This window comes from Clarias gariepinus, chromosome 22, assembly GCF_024256425.1.
Source record: "Clarias gariepinus isolate MV-2021 ecotype Netherlands chromosome 22, CGAR_prim_01v2, whole genome shotgun sequence".
Lineage (NCBI taxonomy): Eukaryota > Metazoa > Chordata > Actinopteri > Siluriformes > Clariidae > Clarias > Clarias gariepinus.
In genome coordinates this window covers 21,391,982-21,415,291 of record NC_071121.1, presented here as the reverse complement: position 1 = coordinate 21,415,291, position 23,310 = coordinate 21,391,982, and the positions used below count along the sequence as shown (strand labels likewise).

The window sequence follows — 23,310 nt, the reverse complement described above, 5'->3', positions numbered from 1 at the left end:
CACCAATATTGTAACAATAATCATAGCAGTAACTGATTGTGCTTTTGCTTTTCAGCTCCAAACCCCTGTGCTGCTAATGGTGGAAAGGGTCCATGCTCTCACCTCTGCCTCATCAACTACAACCAGACGTTTTCGTGCGCCTGCCCCCACCTCATGAAGCTGCAGCCTGACAAACACACCTGCTATGGTAAAACACATCTGAGATCCTCTTACAGAGATTTAACAATGCATGTGTCAGTGTTCGCCCTGGCAGTGCCGGGTGTTGATGTTCATACTGTATATAAATCCCACATATGTGAACTGAATATCCAGTCTTTGCTGATGACTCAGGAGTGTCTCGTGGAACCCGTGCGTCGTCGTTCAGGGTTTGGATTCTCGGGATCAGTTTTTTGTATTCTGCAGCATGGCCTGTTCTGCCTGCTGCACCGAGTCCAGGTCACTGTTTAATATTCCGCAGTGTGGCAGTGGGGTCGTGATACACTGACTCAGGAAGGCTGTTTAGTATTCTGTAGGTGACCTGCGCTGCATACTGCCCTGATCCCACATCAGTATCGAGTGTGTTATAGAGTGACCTGCAGTGTGCATGAATAAGGAGATGCCTGACACAGAATTCACACCTGCAAAATTGTGAATTATTGACCCTGAAATCAAACTGTATATATTTACACATGTCATGTTTCTTGTCATTACCCTGTCTGTTTGTCTCTATTTATTCTGTTCGTCTTTAGTTGTCTCTTTCTTTCTCGCTGTGTCTCTAAAATTGATGCACTGTAAATAAGGCCTGTTGGTTATCCATCCATCTAACGATCTATCTTGTGTCTTTATATAATGAAGTTATTAAAAAAAATTTTCCCCTCCTTGTATTTCTAGAGTCTCGCCAGTTCTTACTCTACGCACGTCAGATCGAGATTAGAGGAGTGGACGTTGAGAATCCCTATTTCAACTACATCATCTCCTTCACCGTGCCTGTGATTGATAACGTTACAGCAGTGGATTATGATGCCCAAGAGCAGCGCATCTACTGGTCTGATGTCCGCACACAGATGATCAAACGAGCCTTCATTAACGGGACAGGGGTGGAGACCGTGGTGTCGGCCGGTATGACATCAGCCTTTGATCAGTTCTCTTTCTCTTTAATCATTACCGCTACTGACTGGTTGAACTACAAGTCATTTCTGCTGCTCTTTTAGATATACCTAATGCTCAAGGCTTGGCTGTAGACTGGGTGTCTAGGAACCTGTTCTGGACCAGCTATGACACGAGCAAGAAGCAGATCAATGTGGCCCGTCTGGACGGCTCCTTTAAGACCTCGGTCATCCACGGGCTGGACAAACCACACTGCTTGGTGGTACACCCTATGCTTGGGTGAGTTCTTTTTTTTTTTTTTTTGACTCTTACATGCAAACATCCAGTCATAAGTACTTCACCTTAAATAAACCTAAAGCTTACCAAGCTGAGTTTTCTTTCTACGACTAATTCCTTATAGCTTATGAAGTTAAGAAAATGGGATTATGGAATACAGGTTTTTAAGATTCATTCCAGGTGGCGTAAATGGTTTTTCCAATTTGAAGAGACAGCAAAGCACACAAGCCTTCGCCTTGATGGTATTCAAGCACTGGGATAAGTGCATCAGTGTAGCAGGGGATTATATAAAGAATAAAGGGAATTTTTACTCTTATTACCATGTTCTGTTATTCTGCACAATCAGACGTCTTCTTTTAACTTGAACACCCCATATAGGACAACACTTGAAGACATTAAAACTATAAATTAGTACATATGGAGTTATGTTATTAAGTAAAGGGCGAAAAAAAACAATGAGTCCATCAAGTAAATTGCAACAACTTTGAATGTCCAGTATCTTTTAAAGTGCAGTTGCAAAAAAAAAAGCATCGAACAATATGATGAAACTGGCTCTTATGAGAACCATCCCAGTAAGGAAAGATCACGACTTGCTTCTTCTGCAGAGAGAAGTTCATTTAGAGTCACCAGCCAGCCAACCAGAGATCAGATTTGCGCCTTAGTGAAGCAGACGCATCTCAACAACAACTGTTTGGAGATTATTTAATATATTGGATGCTTTCTTTGTTATAGAAAATACCAAAAATAAAGAAGGACTACTACAGTAAATTAGAATGTGTAGGGGCTGCACTGTGGCTCAATAGTAGGTGTTTCACCTGCCATGCGAAAGACCCGGGTTCGATTCCCAACCAGGTCCCCAACCCGACCCCCTGGATAAAGTGCCGGTCCCAAGCCCGGATTTAAAGGGGATGGTTGCGTCAGGAAGGGCATCCAGCGTAAAACCCGTGCCAAGCTTGTATGTGCGTACTAATTGTCCGTTGTGGCGACAGGAACAGCTGAAAGACCAACACTAACTGAATTAGAAGGTATCTCCAAGCTTTACCCACATTAGTTCTCAGTCAGATTCAGGAAGGAATCAGTAGAGTTGTGAGTTTTCCACGCGATCCGCTTTCCCAGAGTACACAGAATAGTGATTCTTCCACCCCCGTACGTGTTTCTGTACTTTGTTATGGTAAAGAAGGATGTTACTCCTTCACTCTGTGATTTGTGGGTCTTTTTTTCCCTGGCATCATTTGGAAATGGAGTTTAAAAAGTGGCAGATGTCTAGGCCATATGCTTTGGCTGTTTCCAAGGAAAACAAGTGGCTAAAGTGAAACGGGAACCTTTGAAGGACAGGATGAAGGGACAGGATGAGGCTGTATGTTTGTAAAGAAAGAGAATCTGGATCTTTGAAGTTGCGAAACAAAAGAGGGAATGTTTTACAGCGTAAATTCTTTGTTTGGGTTTTCTGAGGGTGGTCGTGGTGTTTAGGGTCATAGTTTGTTAATTACACTCATGATGAGGTTTGAACCACAGTGGTTAGAACTCTCTCTCCATGTACTACTGATGGGAAGCAAATGTGCATGTTTTTCCAAACAAAATGACAAGAAGTCCACAGCAGTTATATAATACAGGGGGGGTAATTTTTTTTGAGTGGTGATTTGAGTATCGCTACACTTATTCCAAATAAAAAATGTTTAAGTTTGCCACTGAGGTGGAAAAATGGTGCAGTTCCTCCATAATCCTGTAGGTGGTGTGCTGTAAACGGTCCACAAACTGTCAGGTAGCACATCATCCTGTGTGGCAGAGGTATTTTTGGAAGTTTAAAATTATAATGGAACCTGAGAAAGAATTCATAGCGAATTGTGATATATTTAAAAAATCCTGATAGAGAATCGCAATGCAAATCGAATCGGAAGCTAATAATCGTGACAATACTGTATCGTGTCATCCCTGGTGATTCCCATCCCTCTTTTGCATACTTTTCTGTAATGGCCTTCATTTTTTTTCTATAATGAAATGTAAGTTTAATTTTATTTTCCGCAGCTTAAATAACCTGAAAATGAACTGTGAGGTTGCGCTTTAGCTTGCATATTGTTTAGCTGTTTAATTCTGTAATTTATCGTTTTCCAGAAAGCTTTACTGGACAGATGGAGATAACGTCAGCATGGCCAATACAGACGGCAGCAACCGCTCGTTACTCTTCACCAATCAGAAGGGCCCCGTGGGTAAGAACAAAATCAGAAATCTAAATCTGCGATCACATGAGCAATAACCACAAACTTAATTGTAACTATAAAAGGATAAACAGCTGAATTACTGTACTTTAATCATTATCTATAATGTACCGAAGTATTATAACATGATTTTTCTCTAAGAAGAAGAGCTGAAATCTAAACGCACCACTATATATATATTTTTTTTTTCCCCTGACTATCACTACTTAATTCCTTTGATTGCATTTGTGCCACACTGAAATGTTCCAACAAGTCCTCTGTGGAATTTACTGGGGGTGGATGCAGACTAATCCCTGCTTTTTGCTGTTGTCTTACAGGACTCTCGATTGACTTTGATGACGGGAAGCTCTACTGGATCAGTTCGGGCAACAGCACAATAAATCGCTGTAATCTGGATGGCACAGGCTTGGAGATCATCGACAGTGTAAAGGGCAAACTTACCAGAGCCACCGCTCTCGCCATTATGGGTAACCGCTCCTTTTGTTTTTAAGTGTTAAGGGTTTCTATGTGTCCCGAACATCATCTCTTGAATGAAATCTTGTTTGTTTTTTTTCCTCCAGGAGACACACTGTGGTGGGCAAATCAGGCCACAGACCAGGTAGGCACTTGCGACAAGAAGGACGGAGGCAACTGGAAGGTTTTGAGGAACGGCACGTCCCCGGTGATGCACATGAAGGTCTATAATGAGACAGTCCAACAGAAAGGTGATCACCTGAAGTCATCATTTATCACTTAGCGTGGTGTCTCCCTGTCCATGGACATGTGTTCTTGTTTTTCTGCCTGCTAGAATTTTCATCATCACTATTTGAAACGGCACTTTCCCTGGTGAACATCTACGCTGTTGTAATGTTATCAGTAAAGCTGTTCTAGAGTTCTGATTTAGACATATGACATCATCCACTTCGAAATAGGCTCACCTTTAGCCCCGCTCCTTCTTGCAAGCAGGATCACCAAAATTGGACAGTTATTGGAAGATTTTCTTTTTATTACCTAAGCTGTCCAGTTTCAGTGAAACTATGCCTGTTGTGGTCTTATATTCCAGTTCTTGGCTGACAAGCGAGGAACCTTATGTGCTCGAAGTATACAGCTAAGCTAGTGAATATTTTATTTATGGGTTTGTTCAAGGACCCAACAATGGCTTCCTGGCAAACCTGGGATTTGAACTCAATGCCCTACAGATCACTGCCATGCATGTTAAACCTTGAGGTATCTTCAACTGCCAGAACTCCACTTAAAACCGGTGTGATTTTGTGTTAAAGGTACAAACCTGTGCACTAAAAACAACGGGGACTGCTCTCAGCTTTGCTTGCCCACCTCACCCACCAGCAGAGCCTGCATGTGCACAGCAGGCTACAACCTGAAGAGCGGCCATCAGTCCTGTGAAGGTACACTCCTCGCACTCTCTCACACCACACGGGGATGCGTCAATATGCGATAGATTGAACCTCGTGTCTGTGAGCCGTCATAAGATGTGTAAATCCTGTCTTGGTATGTTTGCGGGTAGGTATGGGCTCTTTCTTGTTGTACTCGGTGCACGAGGGCATCCGAGGAATTCCTCTGGACCCATCCGACAAATCTGACGCCCTCGTGCCAGTGTCAGGAACTTCTCTGGCAGTAGGCATCGACTTTCATGCCGGTGAGTACAAACATTTCCAGCACCCAAGATGATCCTGATTTGGGACGGAAATTCATTTGCGTGACAACCTGATGCAAGTCTGTAAAAATAAACTTGTGAGTAGCCTGTTAAATTGATGCTGAGTTTTATTGTATGTATGTGTGTGTGTGTAGAAAATGACACCATTTACTGGGTAGACATGGGCCTTAGCACCATCAGCCGAGCCAAAAGAGACCAGACATGGCGAGAAGACGTGGTTACTAATGGCATCGGGCGCGTGGAGGGCATTGCTGTTGACTGGATCGCAGGTTAGAAAGATTTCTTCGATCACTCTTGTACCATAAATCATTAAGAAGGGTGTATCAATTTACTTTTAGACTTTTCCCTGCAGATTCTTAGTTCAGCCCAGAACACATTGAATACCAGCTCTGCACGTTAGCATTAAAGTAAACCAGAGCTTCATTAAGCCATCACACATTATTACACAATCTCTATGCGCATCAGAAATGTCAGAAATAATTGGATATCATCAGCCTCCTTTTTTTTATTTCCTTTTTTTTTTTTTTACCCCACCAATTAAAAATGGCAGAAGAACCAATCGGTGTATAAATCTGGAACGACTGCTCATTATTACTCTTTGGGGTTGGCAGCTCTCCCTGTCTGTGACAGTGCTTTATACACTTTGCAGAAAATTGTAGCAGCATTAACATTAAAGCTTGGCAGTATGGAGCTGTCTGTAATTGTTTGATTTGCTCGATGGTGCTTTATTGCCTCGTTTAGGGAACATCTACTGGACAGACCAAGGCTTCGACATGATCGAGGTGGCCAGACTTAATGGCTCTTTCCGCTACGTAGTCATCTCTCACGGTCTGGACAAACCCCGCGCCATCGCCGTTCATCCAGAGAGAGGGTGAGTGCGAGTGCTTGTGTGTGTCCGAGTTTGTCGGGAATTCTGCAATCTACAAACAGTGATAGGCAGCGGAGCAGTAATAATGTGAAAATGTTTACACTGCAATAATGATTAGAGTCGGTCCACTGCCTAGCGATTTAAGCGCTCCATTGGATGTTGTCTTATCAGTGTTACACGTGATAGCTAATCCCTTTTATATGTATACAAGGTACCTGTTCTGGACTGAGTGGGGGCAATACCCACGCATTGAGAGGTCTCGAATGGACGGTTCAGATAGAGTAGTCCTGGTCAACGTCAGCATCAGCTGGCCCAATGGCATCTCCATTGATTACGAGGTTTGTACAGAGCCACAGAATCATAATTAATAATCTGACATGAAAATAACCCGAGTATCCATACACTTACAAACAACAATGTAAGAGATTTTTTTAAATCAAACAAAAGTTTGCACAACCATGTTTTTTTTTTTTGTCTTTACAGTCTTTTCTCTATTTTGAACAATAATTACACTGAATTATACAAAAAAAAAATTTTTACTTGGAAATAATGTGCATTACTTGTTTACATTTGACTTAGATATGAATCATAAATTTCTGTTTATAAAAATGAAAACTTCAAGGTGCGTTCAAGTCAAACTGGGACATTTGATAACATTTCAGTACAGTACAGTAAGGAGACTCTTAGTCATAGAGTCTGTCACAAATTGCCGCCAATTTGCGACAGAGTTGCACATTACTGGAACTTGGTTGGGATTTATTGCCACATCTCTAGTACAGTCCCGACCAAGCTATTTCCACATGTTATGGTCGTTAATGTACTTCCTGTACGGCTGATCATGGTTCCAGCGTACTTAAGAAAACTTCCTCCCTTGATGGTATCCAAGCACTATTAACACTGGTATAAGTGCATTAGTGTAGCAGGAGATTATATAAGCAATAAATAAAGGAAGTTTTTAACTCTCATAACTGCACAATCAAAAGTCCCACTTTGACTTGAACTTCCCTCATAATAGATGTTTTTATATACTTTACAAATACGTTAATACAGTATTTCTGAAATGTTGCTGTATGTAATTTTGGTGTCTGTGTATGCAAATTCAGGACGGTCTGCTGTACTGGTGTGATGCACGTACAGACAAAATCGAGCGGATTAACCTGGAGACAGGCGGGAACCGGGAGCTGGTCCTTGCAGTTCATAACATGGATATGTTTGCAGTGTCTGTGTTTGAGAACTACATTTACTGGAGTGACAGGTGAATCAGTCACGTCTGTGCATCCAACAGTATTAGTGCAGCACAAATATTAAGAGCACTTAGATTAACAAACCGTCTCCTCTATAATCCAGAACACATGCCAATGGCTCTATTAAGAGGGGAAATAAGAACAACGCCACTGATATGGTGTATCTCAGAAAAGGCATTGGTGTGCAGCTCAAGGATATTAAAGTCTTCAACCGAGCCAGGCAGCAAGGTAGGACTCCATAGTAATGAGTGAAAGGTACTAAAGGGTATCCAAGGCAAGGTATATTTCAAGAATGCGTTTCTCAACCAGCTTGTTTTGCCTCCCAGGCACCAACGTCTGTAAGGAGAGAAACGGTGGCTGCGAGCAACTGTGTCTATTCCGTGGCAACGCAGATCGCACGTGTGCCTGTGCCCATGGCATGCTGGCTGAAGATGGGCGCGCCTGCCGTGACTACGATGGCTACCTGCTTTATTCAGAACGCACCATCCTAAAGAGCATTCATCTCTCCGATGAAACGAACCTCAATGCGCCAATCAAGCCTTTCGAGGACCCAGAGCACATGAGAAATGTCATCGCCCTGACCTTTGACCACCGAGGCGGAGGTGGCAAAGGGGCCAACCGCATCTTCTACAGCGATATCCACTTCGGCAACATTCAGCAAATCAACGACGATGGCTCGTCTCGGAGGACCATTGTTGAAAGTAAGTGCTTGTTTTGATCTTTAAAGTGGATATTTTTTAAGTCGTTTGGTTTGCATGCCATTATTAAAAAAATACATCATAAACTTATCATGCCAAAAGAAAAAAAAGGAACATGAGTAGTTATGTTATGACAAGGTAGATCTACTATTTTATTTTACACCTGAATACAAAGCGTTCACAAATCCTTAGTTTGAAGTGTACAGTAAGTTCCCGACTTATGAACGAGTTCCATTCCAGGAGCATGTCCGTAAGTCAGATTTGTTCTTAAGTCTGACAAAATGAGTCGTATACACCTTAAAACGAATATACAATGTAAAGTATACCGATACACTTGGCTTAATCTGAGCGGTGCATTTCTCCTCTTTACCCACACTGGCCAAAAACTGTAACTGCATGTAAGCTTTTTTTAAACATGTCTAATGAGTCAGCTGACCTCGTTTAAATTCAACCGGAGAAGGAGGGACAACACGCACGGTGTTTTCGCGCTTAAACGGACACCATTTTGTCTCTTCGTGCTGCTAGAAATGAATTAGTCCGGGAGCACAATGAATAAATAAATCAGTCCGGGAGCACACACATACAACATACCAGATTTTGGATATTTTATACATTCACTTGAAAATATTTTAAATAATCGTAAAAATTAGTATCTGGTGCACTGTCTATTTTTGTACACATGAGCTACTTCAGATTTGTTTGCAAGTTTATATAACCGCAGTCCATTTGTATTTGTGTCAAATCGTAACTCAAATGGTTGAAAATCAGGGACTGTAGTTCCCTTATACATGTTGAAAATACAGTAACATGTTATATCTGTCGTCTTTCCAGTATTCATGCACGACGTCACGTTATCTAATCTTCAAATGGTTGCCAGTCAATGTGCACTATGCAATACTGAATGCACAGAGCCATATTTTTAATTGGACTGTAAACACAGATGTTTGCTGCTTGTGGTCAATGAGGTTTCCATAGTTGTATAAATAGAGCAAAGCAGCTATTTATGTGCCAGGAAGTAAAACAGACATAAACACCATATTAATCTAGAGTCACTATATAAAGGAAAGGGAAAAAAGTATGACATGTGACCACATTAAAACATGAGTCATTCATGAGACAGATGTACTCTTCAAGCTTTTATGTGTTTTTGATATAACACTGTTAGATTATCGTCACCTGCTTGACATCCAGACTTGGCTACTGGTTCAGGAAAGCTACAAGATCTTTAATATCTTGATGACGGATCCAGGTTTTAACATCAACTTCTGTTATGGAGTTGGGGTTTCCAGGTCTGCAGGGTTAAATGGTTGTACAATGTCTCTTCTTCTGTCTGGCCAACACACACGCCAGCGCACCAGCATACAGTCCCGACACCGCATCTTGCCCAACAGCTCCTGACGGAACTTCCGTGACACGAAAGCATATAGCAGTGGGTTGAACATAGCGGATGATGTGGCCATTAACCGTGCCATCATTGCTAGAGAACGAGTCCTGTTTGTGCTATCCAGACTCTGACCGATTCGACTGAACATAACTATATAAGAAGGTAGCCAGCAGACTGTGAACACGACAACGAGTAAGGATGTGGTTTGGGTCACTTGCTTCTGGTAGCGCTGCATCTGCAGAACCTGGCCCTGCGTGCTAGTCCTGTGCAAGAAACTGTAGAGTTTGGCATACATGAGGATGATGACGAGTAGAGGCAGGACAAAGCTGAACAAGAAGAGGGCACTGCTGTATACCACCTGACTGATGTCATTGAGGAAGGCGAAGCAATGTGTTACAGTGTACGTACCCACGTTGCGGAAGGCGAATTGTGGAGCGGCCAACGCCATCGCCGGCGCCCAAAGAAGAGCTGCTGAGACCTGAAGCCAGCGCTTCATCCTGGAGCGGTATGCCCAGGTTGGGTGTACGACTGTCAGATAGCGCGTTACTGCTAGTGCAGCTAGAGTGAATGCACTAACAGTGTTACAGGCCACTCCCAGGAAGCTGACAGCTTTGCAGAGCATGCTTCCGAACGGCCAACTGCCCAGAGCAATTGCAGTTGTTTGGAAAGGCAAAGAAAGTAGCAACAGCATGTCCGAGGTGCTCAAGGCCATTAGTAGCGTATCAGTCCCATGAAAAGCCCGAGACGATGCCTTCCGCCTCCTCCTTACCAAGATGAAGATCACCAACGAGTGGCCCAGCAGTCCAATAATGATGATGACCGTGTCTACTATAGGCAATAGAGCTTTCTGTACATCCCAGTCCATCTTTGGTACCCAGCTTTGGCTGCCATTAAGTGCGATCCATGATGCACCAGATCTAACCTTTTCCTTCTAATGCGTCCTGAAGGTTTGATAACGCCGACTGTAAGTGACTGCACAGTGACGTGATGTAACTGGTGTTGATACTCCTCCCACCACTCGAGCTGATCTGCACAGGACCAGGGCTTTTTTTTTTTTTTTTATATCTTATCAACACCCACACTATCTGCCCACCTGCACTCCCACACAGCAATAACTAGGACTCCAACATGGACGTGATGGCTCTCTGTATTTATAAGCTGTCAGGAACTTAGAGAGAGGTCTGGAACAGTCACAACACCTGCTTGATTGTTGAAGGCATTCTGAATCTCAGACATTTTATACAGCTTGTGTTTTGCCTTGAAGGGAAGATTGTTGGACTTGCAAGCAAAATGTCTTTTCATTGCTGTTCAGTGTTAAACAAAAAGTAGATTGATGGATTGATGATTATCATAGATGAGTGGGTCATGAAATGATAATGTCAAGAAACAGCTCTGAATACAGCTGGTGCTGCTAGGTGGCTGCTATTGATTATTTGTGAAACCAGTCAACCTTGCAGAACATTGCTTTCGCGGGCCAAATCAGGTTCTTGCTTGGGCTGTGGTGAGAACAATCGATTTTACTCTACCATGATGGCCATCAGTGTTGTCGATATCAAGCCTCTTCACGGTTATTATTTCTAATCTGTGCAGTAGAATTCCAGAACATCACCGAAGTCTAAATTTGTTCCGCTTGCCACAAGAAGAAACACTCCCCTGTCTGTCTGACAAATGGATGAACTTCATAATGGGCTTCATGAAAGGGGGAGTCATCTCCATATCTGTCTTCTTTTCCTGATATTCTTTATGAACTTCTGATATATGGACTGATTAGTGACCTGCCTTGTCCATGCAGTGCAACTGGTAGTAACCATGCTTCCTGGCCACGATGTCCTCTACTGGGGATGCCAAGTTAACCACGGTCTTTGTTGACCGTCTTTGTTGACTTTGTTTTTTTGTTTGTTTGGTTACCTGCCTTGTTCAGGGCTTGAACCTGACTTTAGGCTTTGTGCTTTGTCTTGTCTGTTTTTTTACCCATGGTTAATCACAGTCACAGGCTCTATCTAAATGACGTCAGCAGATAAGGACTGAGATATACAGTGCAAACCTCACTCATAAAATGTTTATTGCTGGAGCTCATACTTCATATATATATTGGTGAAAAAAAGAGTCTTAAAGAATGACAGCAGACCTTATTAATAAGGATCACATTAAAAAAAAATCTGTCTTGTTAAATCCTTGGGTGTTGCTGTGTTACGCCATTCTCAAGCAGACAGCTAGGCTTGAATATAGGGATCACTTGACAACAGGGTGTGTGTGTGTGTGTGTGCACAGTCCAGCCAACCATGAAATGACTGCTGTACATACACAGACACACACTGCAAACACCACCAGCACACACCTACTAATAGAGGCATTCCGATTGCTTGAAGGCTCTGCACGGAAAGCAAATAAAGTGAAATAAAACATTTTTGTCAAAGAGGCAAAGTGATGATCATTTATACGAAGCATTCGATGGATGTCAGGCTGAAGGACAATTTAACAAAATATAAATTTCATTTCACAGGGAGCAATCCAAACATTATGTCATTATTATGTATAATGTTTTAGCTTTCATCACACACTTTTTTTTTTGCCTTATTTCTTCTCTTTTTTTTGTCTGTTTGCCTTTCAGATGTGGGTTCAGTGGAGGGCTTGGCATATCACCGGGGTTGGGACACACTCTACTGGACCAGCTACACCACCTCCACTATTACTCGCCACACAGTGGACCAGACACGCAGCGGCGCCTTCAACAGAGAGACGGTGGTTACCATGTCTGGAGATGACCACCCCAGAGCCTTTGCTTTAGATGAGTGCCAAGGGTGAGGAACTGGCATCGGTGTAGATCAACGCCATCTTAGAGCTGTATTGACGAAGTTTTTTAAGCTAGAAATTAAAGATGGGGCAAAAAAAAAAATAATAACATTTGTTAAAATGTTGCAGTTCCTCTAAAGTCCTACAGGTGGTGTGGTGTAAACTATTCACACATTGCATGGCAGCAGAGCATCCAGTGTGATGGGAGCAAATTGTTTATGACCTTTGATCCCAAATAAAAAACATTATACTTACAATACAAATCGAATGGGCGCTTAGATATCGTGATATCGTATCGGGAGGTCCCTGGTGATTCCCATTCCTAGAGATGACATGCGTATCCTTGATCCTGTGTCTTGATCAACACTCTGTGCTTCCAGGTTAATGTTCTGGACGAACTGGAACGAGTTGGCTCCCAGCATCATGCGTTCGTCTCTATCTGGGGCTAACGTCCTGGTGATTGTGGGTAACAACATCCGCACGCCCAACGGCCTTGCTATAGACCATCGTTCTGAGAAGCTTTATTTCTCTGACGCCACGTTGGATAAGATCGAACGCTGCGAGTACGACGGCACCAACCGCTTCGTGAGTTCACGCATGGAAATATGAAAAACAATCAAAAGACATAGGGACTTTTGTTAAAGTATATTCACAATGAGTGTCGTGTGAATGTGTGTATAGGTGGTCTTGAAGAACGAGCCCGTGCACCCCTTCGGCCTGGCCGTGTACGGCGAGTACATCTTCTGGACAGACTGGGTGCGCAGAGCTGTCCTCAGAGCGGATAAATTCGGCAGAGATATGAAAGTGCTGCGCGCTGACATTCCCCAGCAGCCCATGGGCATCATCGCCGTGGCCAAGGACACCAACAGCTGTGCGTTTCATCGAACGCTGATTCTAATATTAATCGCGTAAAAAAACTTATTAATGTTGAAGCTGATCTTTGATCTGTGTGGTGCACAGGCGAGTTCTCTCCATGTCAAACCAATAACGGCGGCTGTGAGGATCTGTGTCTGCTCACCTCCGAGGGCCGGGTCAACTGCAGCTGCCGTGGAGACCGCAAACTCGTGGAAGGCAACACGTGCGTCGGTGAGACCAATTTGTTTCGTTACACTACACATTAAAAATGACATTATGAGGAATAGTCCAAATGGTAGCTTTTTTTTTTTTTTGCAGCTGAAAACACAACGTGCAACAGTGTGGACGAGTTCGAATGCGGGAACGGCGACTGCATCAACTACAGCCTGACGTGCGACGGCCGAGCTCACTGCAAAGACAAATCCGACGAGAAGCCGTCCTACTGCTGTAAGTGCTGTTGTTTAATCGCGATCGTGGGTTTGTGTTTCTTCGTGTGCCGGCTGACGTATTGTTGGTGTTGATGTGTTCGCTGCAGCAAATCGTGGCTGTAAAAAGGGTTACAGGCGCTGCCTCAATGGGCGCTGCATCAAACACAACTCCTGGTGCGACGGCACTGACGACTGCGGAGACCGCTCGGACGAGCAGCCCTGCAACAGTGAGTACAGAAGGAACGGAGTATGATGCAGTACCTGTGCAATGCAACACCCGTCTACAGTATCGCATATGTATATATCGGTAGTTACTTCTGTCTGATTCTGCTTCTCACTACGTTTGTGTTTTGTGTTCTGCACTTCCTTAGTGACCCTGTGCACTGCGTCCGAGTTCCAGTGTAAAGACGGTTCCTGCATCACTAACTCGAGCCGCTGTAACCAGGTGGTGGATTGCGAGGATGCCAGCGATGAAATGAACTGCAGTAAGCATTTTCACGTGTTTTTGCCGCGAATCCAAAGTTTAATATCAGCAAGCTATACAAAATAGATTTTTTTAAAATATCCCATGCTCTCCCTCTCAGGCCCAACAGACTGCCTGAGCTTCTACCTGTTAGGAGTTAAAGGTGTGACCTTCCAGAAATGCGAGTTCACCACACTGTGCTACGCGCCCTCTTGGCAGTGCGACGGCTCAAACGACTGCGGAGACTTTTCAGACGAGAGGAACTGCCCAGGTCAGACACGCAAAATAGTACCCAAATTCTACACACACACACACATATTACACTTTACTTTAATTTCTGCAATCGATGTCTGCATTACAGAGAAGAGGAAGCTAAAATGTCCCGTGAACTTCTTCGCCTGTCTCAGCGGCCGCTGTATTCCCATGAGCTGGACTTGCGACAAGGAGAATGACTGTGAAAACGGGACGGACGAGACCCACTGCGGTACGTACACAAGCTCTGGCGGCTCAGCCTTAAAGGGATCTTGCGTGATGGTTGAGTCACTGCTGTCTCACATGCTGTTTTTTTTTCCCCCCGTACAGATAAGTTTTGCTCACCGACCCAGTTCGAGTGCGGGAATCACCGCTGTATCTCCAGCTCCTGGGTGTGTGATGGCACCGATGACTGTGGAGATGGCACAGATGAGGGCAGCCGATGCAGTGAGTCATAACAGTTGTCGGCGTGGGTGTGGGCGGGGGAGGTGCGGGGGCTTGTGGGACCAATGGGGGATGGCGTCTGTGTTAGCAGAGGGAAAAAAAACATGCAATGAGAAACCATGAGCTTCCATGAGGACACGGACCGTCCTGGATGTTTTCGTTTGTTTTTGTTTTTTAATTAGACATCTAACACAATGTCATTCCAGGTTCAAAGACATGCAGTCCCGAAGCGTTCCACTGCCCCGGTTCCCACTGCGTGCCTCAGCGGTGGAAGTGTGACGGAGACAAAGACTGTCCAGATGGAGCTGATGAGGGCGAAAAGGCTGGCTGTAGTACGTGTCTCATCACTTTGTTTAAGTCCTTTTTGACATTTATCCGTTTTATTTCTCTCTCTCTCTCTTTTTATTCTCACGATATACCTGAATGCCTTTTTCCCCCCTAGCGAACAATAAGACCTGCGATAACACAGAGTTCCAGTGTCAGAACAAGCAGTGCATCCCTAAGCATTTCGTGTGCGATCACGATAAAGACTGCACCGACGGTTCTGACGAGTCTCCTGAATGTGGTGAGTGCATCACGTGTCCTCATCATTCTCACCCTGGCGGGGATCTGCATGCTAATACTAATGTGCGTCAGAATACTGCTTCATCATGAAGATGTCCTACCATTTAACCATGAAAAACTTTCTTGGGGTTTCACAAGGGTGAGTCAAAAATTTTCCGCACTCCACTTGAATTAAAGCTTTCCGTGACCGCACTGTCTCGTCAGCGTTTTCGTTTAAGGCTACTGTCTCCCCAGTCTCTGCTGTGCAGGTGTGGACACGTTACATCAGTGCATTTGTAACTGCGGTGCGAGTGAAAACGGATTGTGATTTGCTCGAATGAAGAGCAGCGTGCAGCGATTAGGTTTTCTGTGGTCTGAAGGTGTACCTGGTACCGAAACAACTTACAGGAGGGCATAAGTTGTGTTTAGATGTGTTTAACCCTACCGTCCTGATCTCGCTCCATCTGCATTTCGCCTAAAAGCAGCCCTACAAGGACAAAGATTCACTTCTGATGAAGACGCGGTGCATTCAGTGCAAAACATTTTTTTTTTAATTAAGCAACACGAAAGCTTGTCGACAGATTGACGAAGTATATTGAAAAGCAAGGAGATTCCGTCGAGAATGATAGATTTGTCTTAATTAAAATGAAAAAGTAAATTAAAATAAATTTTACAGCCAGAGTGCGGATCATTTTTGACTCACTAGTTACATGTAATAAGCCAGTGTGTGATGATGTAACCTCTCTTCACTGTTACAGAGTACCCCAGTTGTGGTCCCAATGATTTCCGCTGTGATAATGGCCAGTGCCTAAAGCAGAAGAACTGGGAGTGTGACGGCGAGTTTGACTGCCATGACCACTCGGATGAAGCCCCCAAGAACCTCCGCTGCACCGAACCAGGTAACAACAACCACCACTACCTCGAAAATGTATAGAATTTTAAGTATACAGTACATTCAAATACTTTGTTGTTTTCATGGCAACATTTAGATACCTTATCTAAAATTTTACATCCGCCCCCACTTTTAAATCCCTCACTGTTCCTTCGCACACGTTTCTTCTATATACAATACATAATTACATGAGCATGTTTTTATATATTGTAGGGGGGGGGGCAGTGCAGTTATATGTAAAGTCATAAAATCCCTGGCTAGGAGCCAGCTGTGCAATGCAGTGTGTGAACTTGACGAAGGGGATGATGGCGGCCAGTTTGCCGCATCATTAACGTCAGCTCTGCCTGGAGAGATTGACTGCTTCGTTGAGCTTTTGGACGTGATGGCTCTGTCCTTACTCAAAGTGAGGAATGAGGATATGGTGGTGTTAAAGTATCGCTGCACTTAAAACACGATTCTTTAAATGTTAAATGCCTCTTAGATGACTTTTTTATTTTATATATTTTGGGCAGCGATTTGTGCCCCTTTGCCTTGTGCCAATATTGAACAACTCCGTCACAGTCGAGCCTGGTGCTGGCCCAACATGCTGGTTTAGTTTTGCTTGAGCTTCATTGTGGTCTGCATGACCAGGCTGCCAGTTTGGGTCAGCTGAATAAATTTATAAAATTACCCTAATTGAATGAAATGAAATGACCTCAGTCACTTAAGAGACTCAAAGTGCCAACTTTAATCAGTAGTATTTTTTCATGACGCTGTCCAGTCCTGAAGAGGACTGTATAAAACCCCCAACTTGTCATAAATCAAGATTCTGACAAATCGTTCCTTGTGCTAATCTTGGATCAGACTTTTTCTGGTATGGTGTAATGGTTGTCTTTTGTTTGTGTGTGTACGTTCACAGAGAAGCGCTGTAATGACTCGGCACATCTGTGCAACAACGGGAAGTGTGTAAGCGAGGATGTGCTCTGCGACTGGAAAGACGACTGCGGCGACGGCTCAGACGAACACAACTGCTTCGTCAACGAGTGCCTCAACAGCAAGCTCAGTGGCTGCACACAACTCTGTGAAGACCTCAAGATTGGATATAAGGTAAGTGTGTATCTTACTCACCTGTTTTGGTTTTATCACTATTTTCGAGCAAACTTCCACCAGAAGCTAGCGAGAGATGTAGATATCAAGCGATACTGTAGGTGGATACAGAGTTGTATAAATATAAATATGTATTGATTAATGTAGGCAGGTAAAGCTACAAGAAAGAAGCAAGATACTGTATATAAATAAATTTCACTTGAAATTGTCTTTCTCTTCATTGTGCTATTAAATTGTTGGTGGTATTAGTATCTATGTTGGCGGTAGTGATGGTGAAGATTGTCCTACTGGTGAAAATATGGGTGTTGGTGGTGTCGTTGGTGAAAACGTTGGTATTGGTGTCGTCGATGATGTTGGCGAAAACTTTGGTGGAAATTAGTGATGGTGTTGGTGTCTCTGGTGGTATTGATGTAGTCAGTGTCGATGTTGTGTTTGTCGGTGGTGGTGAAGGTGTTCTTGGTGCTGCTGTTGCTGTTGGTCGTGGGGGTGATGGTGAAAGTATTAATGGGGATGTTAGCGAGTGGTGTTGGTGAAAAAATTGGTGGTGTCATTGGCGGTGATGTCATTGGCTGTGGTTGTGTAGGCCTTGGTGATGGTGGTGGTAAAAATATTAATAGTGATGGCAGTGGATGCGGTGTTGGTGTCAGTGGTCATGTTGATGTATGGTTTTGGCGATTATTTAAAGTGTTTTTACATTGTCGTTGTCAGTGTCGCTGTGAGCCTGGATTCCGTCTGAAGAATGACGGCAAGACGTGTATGGATGTGGACGAGTGCACCACCACGTACCCCTGCTCACAACGCTGCGTCAACAGCCACGGCAGCTTCCACTGCTTCTGCGTAGAGGGTTATGTGGCGCATGCTAATGACTCTACACGCTGCAAGTCCGCTTCTGGTAAGAACTGAATCGAACACACACACACACACTTCTTTACTATATACCATTAATGTGACTGCTAATCGGCTCTTCTGGCCTTTTTTTCTTGTAGAAGAGGAAGCTTATCTGCTTTTTGCTAATCGCTACTACTTGAGGAAGCTCAACCTAGATGGCAGCAACTATACCCTCATCAAACAGGTAAGATCATGTTAATTGCCGAAATCGAAAAGATCAACACCCTTCATACCCTTGTGCTTCTATAAATGAGTTCTTATTGCTTCTACTAAGAGTCAGCCAGTGTAGTTTAATTGTGTTATTCTGTGTAACAGGGCTTGAACAATGCTGTAGCTCTGGATTATCACTTTGCGGAACAGATGATCTACTGGACGGACGTGACCACACAGGGCAGCATGATCCGCCGCATGCACATGAACGGCAGTAACGTCGAGGTGCGCTTGTGGTTCCGGATATTCATCAATACCAGCAGAGTTGTTTGGTTTGAGTCTTTTAGATGTTCACTGTTCATGTTGTTTGTTGTAGGTGCTGCACCGGACATCTCTGAGCAATCCAGATGGTCTGGCGGTGGACTGGGTGGGGGGCAACCTCTACTGGTGCGATAAGGGCCGAGACACCATCGAGGTCTCCAAGCTGAACGGGGCTTACAGAAGCATGCTGGTCAACAGCGGTCTGAAGGAGCCTCGAGCCATCGCTGTGGACGTCCGCAACGGGTGAGTGGACAAAACTTAAAACACACAAGCACACACTCACACTTTATGGGAACCAATGGTGCAGTTTTATGTGCATTAACGGTGATGGATTTAATGCTAATATTTCTGTTAATGCCCAATATCTGGTGCTGCTTATAGAGAGTGTGTGTGTCTGTGTGTGCAGGTATCTGTACTGGTCAGACTGGGGAGACATGCCTCACATCGGCCGTATCGGAATGGACGGCACAGACCGCAGCGTCATCATCAAGGACAAGATCACATGGCCCAACGGCCTCACGCTGGACTTCATCAACGACCGTATCTACTGGGCCGACGCCCGCGAGGACTACATCGCCTTCGCCAGCCTCGACGGCTCCAACAGGCACATTGGTACAGTTTCACCTTGCCGTTTCTCTCTCTCTCTCTCTCTCTCTTTATCATTTCTCTCTCTCTCTCTCTGTTTGTGTACAAAGGAGGATATAGATCTGTCTTTTTATCTTCACCCACTTTATCTTTGTCCGTTTTCCTCTCTTTCATTATCTGTCTTTGTCTGTCTATTCTTTGTCTGTTTGTCTTCTGTTTCTTTCTCTCTCTATCTTGTTTATCTCTTTTCTATGTCTACTTTTTTTCTACTTTTTTTCGGGTTTCTATATTCTCCTACCCATCTCGTATGTAAATATGTACAGTATATATATGTGTGTGTGTATGTATGTGTATATGTATATGTGTGTGTATATATTGAAACCTCGGATTGTGACTAACGTGGTTAAAATCTTCTCTATTTTTCTTTTTCTTTTGTTTCTGCCATTTTTTTGTTTCTTTCTTCCTGTTCATGTATCTAGCTACATTTTATTTAATTTTGCTTTACGTCCATCTCTTTCAGTGTTGTGTGTTGTTTTTTGCCTGATGATCCATTTGCGTGGATGTGTGTGTGTGTATGCATGCGTGCACGTGTGTGTGTGTCTGCCTGTGCATGCGTGCATGCCCGTGTGTGTGTGTGTGGATGCACGTGTGTGCTCATGAATATTCAATATGAAGTCCAGTTTCACTGATGGAGCTCCGGTTACAAAACTGTTTGTGGCAATTTCAGTTGTGACAACTTTTCATCGACTGCAGACCAGCATAAAGCAACCATCAACACCGTGTCGTTCATTAGACTTAAAGCTTTGTAACAGTGGAACAATGCGATGTGAGGGAGGGATGGAGGCTGCGTTAATCATTTCGTTTTTTTCTGTGTAGTTCTGAATCAAGACATCCCACACATCTTCGCCATGACTCTGTTTGAGGATTACATCTACTGGACCGACTGGGAGACCAAGTCCATTAACAGAGCGCACAAAACACTGGGCATCAGCAAGAGCATGCTGATCAGCACATTACACAGGCCTATGGATATCCATATCTACCATCCGTACAGGCAACCTCCAGGTGAGGACAGTTGAGGACACACACACACACACACACACACACACACACACACACACACACTCAAAAACTAGAATTATACAAGAGTCATAATGTTAGATACAAGAGGATTATTAATGTTATGAAGACAGACATCGATGCTAACAGTAATGCTTGTGAAGTATTTCTTATTTTCTGCTTTATTGTAAATACAGACTCTGAATAAACGCATGTCTGGTCAGATAACTCCTAGGGTTTTTTTTTTTTTTTTGTGAAAGTAAAGCACACTGCAGTGTACGGGATCTTCAGATCTCATTGATTGGTCTGCATTACTGGTCAGTGAACATCTCCATGAAGGTAAACATTAGTATTAATGAGAATTGATCTACCTTTACCCGCAGTGGAGAATCACCCGTGTCAGGTGAATAACGGAGGCTGCAGCAACTTGTGTTTGCTGTCCCCTGGAGGAGGCTACAAGTGCGCCTGTCCCACTAACTTCTACCTGGCTGCTGACGGAAAACAGTGCCTGTCTAACTGCACGGCTAGCCAGGTACGGCGTGTTCAACTGAAAGAAAGAAAGAAAGAAAGAGAGCTGTTAAAAAATCTTTTGCGTCAGGGTCTTGGGTCAAACCTGTTTAAACATGAAATGTCCTTTAGGCAGCAGACTTAGATATTTATCTCTAGGTAAAGTAAAAAAAAACTGCAACTGTTCAGCAACGTAAACTTTGACCTTTGAGAAGATGCATCAGTACAAACGTTGTAATCTAAGAAGTGCTATTGTAATGAAAGATGTGTGTGTGTGTGTGTGCAGTTCGTGTGTAAAAATGACAAGTGCATCCCCTTCTGGTGGAAGTGTGACACTGAAGATGACTGTGGCGATCGCTCAGACGAACCTGCTGACTGCCGTAAGTAAAGTCTTTCTGCCATCAGAGAGAGAGAGAGTGATGTACAGTATAAATGGAGAGATATTCAGGCACACATGGATTGACTGATTGAGAGACGGTCAAAAAGAGACAGAGATAGACTGACAAACAACTGGTGGACAAAGAAACGGAGACAGTGAGTTAAAGACAGGTAGAGTTTGTGGGTGTATAGAGAGAAAGAGACGAAACTGACAGAAGGACAGAGACACATGGACTGGCAGGGACAGATGGATGAACAGACAAATGGGGAACATGGCCAAAACTAAAATAGTTTGAGAGAGAAAAAAAAATATTCAAAAGGTTTCAAAAAACAGATAGTGAATAAGAGCATGTTGTACTAGGCTGCGCCTTGAACATTCAAGCCTATAAAGCACTGCTGAAATGGACTGAATTGAACCGAAAGAGACAGAAGGAGGACTGGACAGAGGGAGTGAGAGAGGGAGGTTGACTGACGCTCGAATATATGGAGTGATGTTTGTAATGCATAGATAATAAGATAAAACGTCCTCACCCAATAAAGAGTAGATGATGAGAGAGTGAGATATATTTTGTTGTGTCTTTAGCGGAGTTTAAATGTCGGCCGGGACAGTTCCAATGTGGCACCGGCATCTGCACGAACCCCGCCTACATCTGCGATGGAGACAATGACTGCCAGGACAGCTCGGATGAGGCCAACTGCGGTACGCACAGTGTTCCCACACACACACACTGTCCCAAAATCCAAAATGCACAGAACAAGCACTGATAGAATCTTATATACAGACATACTTGTGTAAGTCTCTTCCTAACAACATTCATTCTGTATACAATCTGGAACTGAAAAAGACTTCTCTGGCATTGTTACTGTTTGACTGACACCCTAATGGCTAAAATTTAAATGTGCAATTAACAACGGTTAAAAGGTGGAAAGAAATGAAAGTCTGCACCCCCCTGGGTTAGTACTTTGTAGAACCATCTGTAATAATAACTAAAAAATATTGGGGGACATGTCTTTCAGCTTTACTATATGCAGCAAAAAGTATTTTCTTTTGAAATATTATTTAAAAGTAAAACTCTCGTTCTGCATTCTTTAGATTTAAAGTGAAATATTTCCATCCTTTTTTTTTTATTTATTTAGATAATGTCTTGTCTGAGATTCTGGATTTTTTTTTTCAAATGAGCACTCTACAAATAACATAAAATTTAAATGAAATCACGGAAGATCATGTATTGAAGCATATTCATGGAAAGTTGACCGGAAAGGAAAAGTTTGGTATGTAAAGGTGCACAAGCAACTGGGATTAGGGCAGCCTTAAAAAGATCATCAAGCAAAGCCAATTTAGAAAAGGGAGAGCTTGACAAGGAGATGAGAGAGGCTGGAGGCAGGAGACACAAATGTTGGATTCCTAGTCTCAAGCCTCTCCTGAACCAGAGACAACATCAAGTATCTTACCCAGGCTAAGGAGAAACATAAGTGGACTCTTGCTCAGCGGTCCAAAGTCCACTTTTCAGATGAAAATGAATTCAGTAATTAATTTGGAAATCAAGGTCCTAGAGTCTGAAGGAGGAGTGGAGAATCCACTCCAAGTTGCTTGAAGTCCAGTGTGAAATTTCCACAGCCTGTGATTATTATGGTCCCATGCCTTCTGCTGCAGTTGGTCCATTGTGATTTAGGAAGTTCACAGTCACTGCAGTCGTCTACCAGGAGATCTTAGAGCACTTCATACTTCAGTCTGCTGATTAGCTTTATGAAGATGCTGATTCCCTTCTCCAGGAGAACGTATCTGCTCACAGCACCGAAACGACCACTAAACTGGCTTTCTGATATTACGGGGCTTTATTGGCACCTCATAGAGAATCTGAGGTATTGTCTAGAGAAGGATGGACATAGCAGATGAGCTGAAGGATGATGTTAAAGCAAGCTGCTCTTCTGTAATTCCTCAGCAGTGCCACAGGCTGATCGTCTCTTTCTGTACTGTACATCTGTACTGTATTTTACTGATCTGATCAAATATTCTAACATTTTGAGATAGTTGTTTTTTTTATTAGCTTTAAACCATAATCATCAAAATTCAAAACAAAAAACGTCAAATCATTTTTTTCATACTATTCTAATTTTTTGAGATACACTGAATGTTATTACTTCCTTACACTGAGAGCAATATTAATTTCAGATTTGTCTTAATTGCTTAGGCAGAACAAAAATGTGACCTTGTTGATGAATTAACTGCACACAGTTTG

The 23,310-nt window shown here is 43.3% G+C and overlaps 2 protein-coding genes across 3 annotated transcripts in view; one reads left to right on the top strand and one right to left on the bottom strand.

Annotated features, from left to right (window-relative positions):
- lrp1ab (low density lipoprotein receptor-related protein 1Ab) overlaps positions 1–23,310 on the top strand; it is a 122,351-nt gene that overhangs the window by 84,174 nt on the left and 14,867 nt on the right. For both annotated transcript variants that reach the window (XM_053482666.1, XM_053482667.1), the window contains 37 exons: positions 56–187; positions 871–1,098; positions 1,191–1,365; positions 3,475–3,569; positions 3,896–4,045; positions 4,139–4,282; positions 4,838–4,963; positions 5,083–5,214; positions 5,367–5,501; positions 5,974–6,103; positions 6,312–6,438; positions 7,204–7,355; positions 7,448–7,572; positions 7,671–8,045; positions 12,038–12,227; positions 12,600–12,804; positions 12,901–13,090; positions 13,180–13,305; positions 13,393–13,521; positions 13,610–13,729; positions 13,874–13,987; positions 14,087–14,236; positions 14,327–14,449; positions 14,548–14,664; positions 14,868–14,993; positions 15,104–15,226; positions 15,963–16,103; positions 16,995–17,182; positions 17,891–18,074; positions 18,169–18,254; positions 18,386–18,505; positions 18,597–18,784; positions 18,948–19,153; positions 20,003–20,191; positions 20,569–20,717; positions 20,979–21,072; positions 21,654–21,770. In XM_053482666.1, coding sequence (XP_053338641.1) covers positions 56–187; positions 871–1,098; positions 1,191–1,365; positions 3,475–3,569; positions 3,896–4,045; positions 4,139–4,282; positions 4,838–4,963; positions 5,083–5,214; positions 5,367–5,501; positions 5,974–6,103; positions 6,312–6,438; positions 7,204–7,355; positions 7,448–7,572; positions 7,671–8,045; positions 12,038–12,227; positions 12,600–12,804; positions 12,901–13,090; positions 13,180–13,305; positions 13,393–13,521; positions 13,610–13,729; positions 13,874–13,987; positions 14,087–14,236; positions 14,327–14,449; positions 14,548–14,664; positions 14,868–14,993; positions 15,104–15,226; positions 15,963–16,103; positions 16,995–17,182; positions 17,891–18,074; positions 18,169–18,254; positions 18,386–18,505; positions 18,597–18,784; positions 18,948–19,153; positions 20,003–20,191; positions 20,569–20,717; positions 20,979–21,072; positions 21,654–21,770 — 5,601 coding nt within the window. The remainder of the gene's footprint in view (positions 1–55; positions 188–870; positions 1,099–1,190; positions 1,366–3,474; positions 3,570–3,895; positions 4,046–4,138; positions 4,283–4,837; positions 4,964–5,082; positions 5,215–5,366; positions 5,502–5,973; positions 6,104–6,311; positions 6,439–7,203; positions 7,356–7,447; positions 7,573–7,670; positions 8,046–12,037; positions 12,228–12,599; positions 12,805–12,900; positions 13,091–13,179; positions 13,306–13,392; positions 13,522–13,609; positions 13,730–13,873; positions 13,988–14,086; positions 14,237–14,326; positions 14,450–14,547; positions 14,665–14,867; positions 14,994–15,103; positions 15,227–15,962; positions 16,104–16,994; positions 17,183–17,890; positions 18,075–18,168; positions 18,255–18,385; positions 18,506–18,596; positions 18,785–18,947; positions 19,154–20,002; positions 20,192–20,568; positions 20,718–20,978; positions 21,073–21,653; positions 21,771–23,310) is intronic.
- On the bottom strand, positions 9,311–10,318 carry LOC128510405 (galanin receptor type 1-like). The gene has a single exon (XM_053482668.1). The coding sequence runs from the start codon at positions 10,289–10,291 to the stop codon at positions 9,311–9,313; it is 981 nt and encodes a 326-aa protein (XP_053338643.1). The 5' UTR covers positions 10,292–10,318.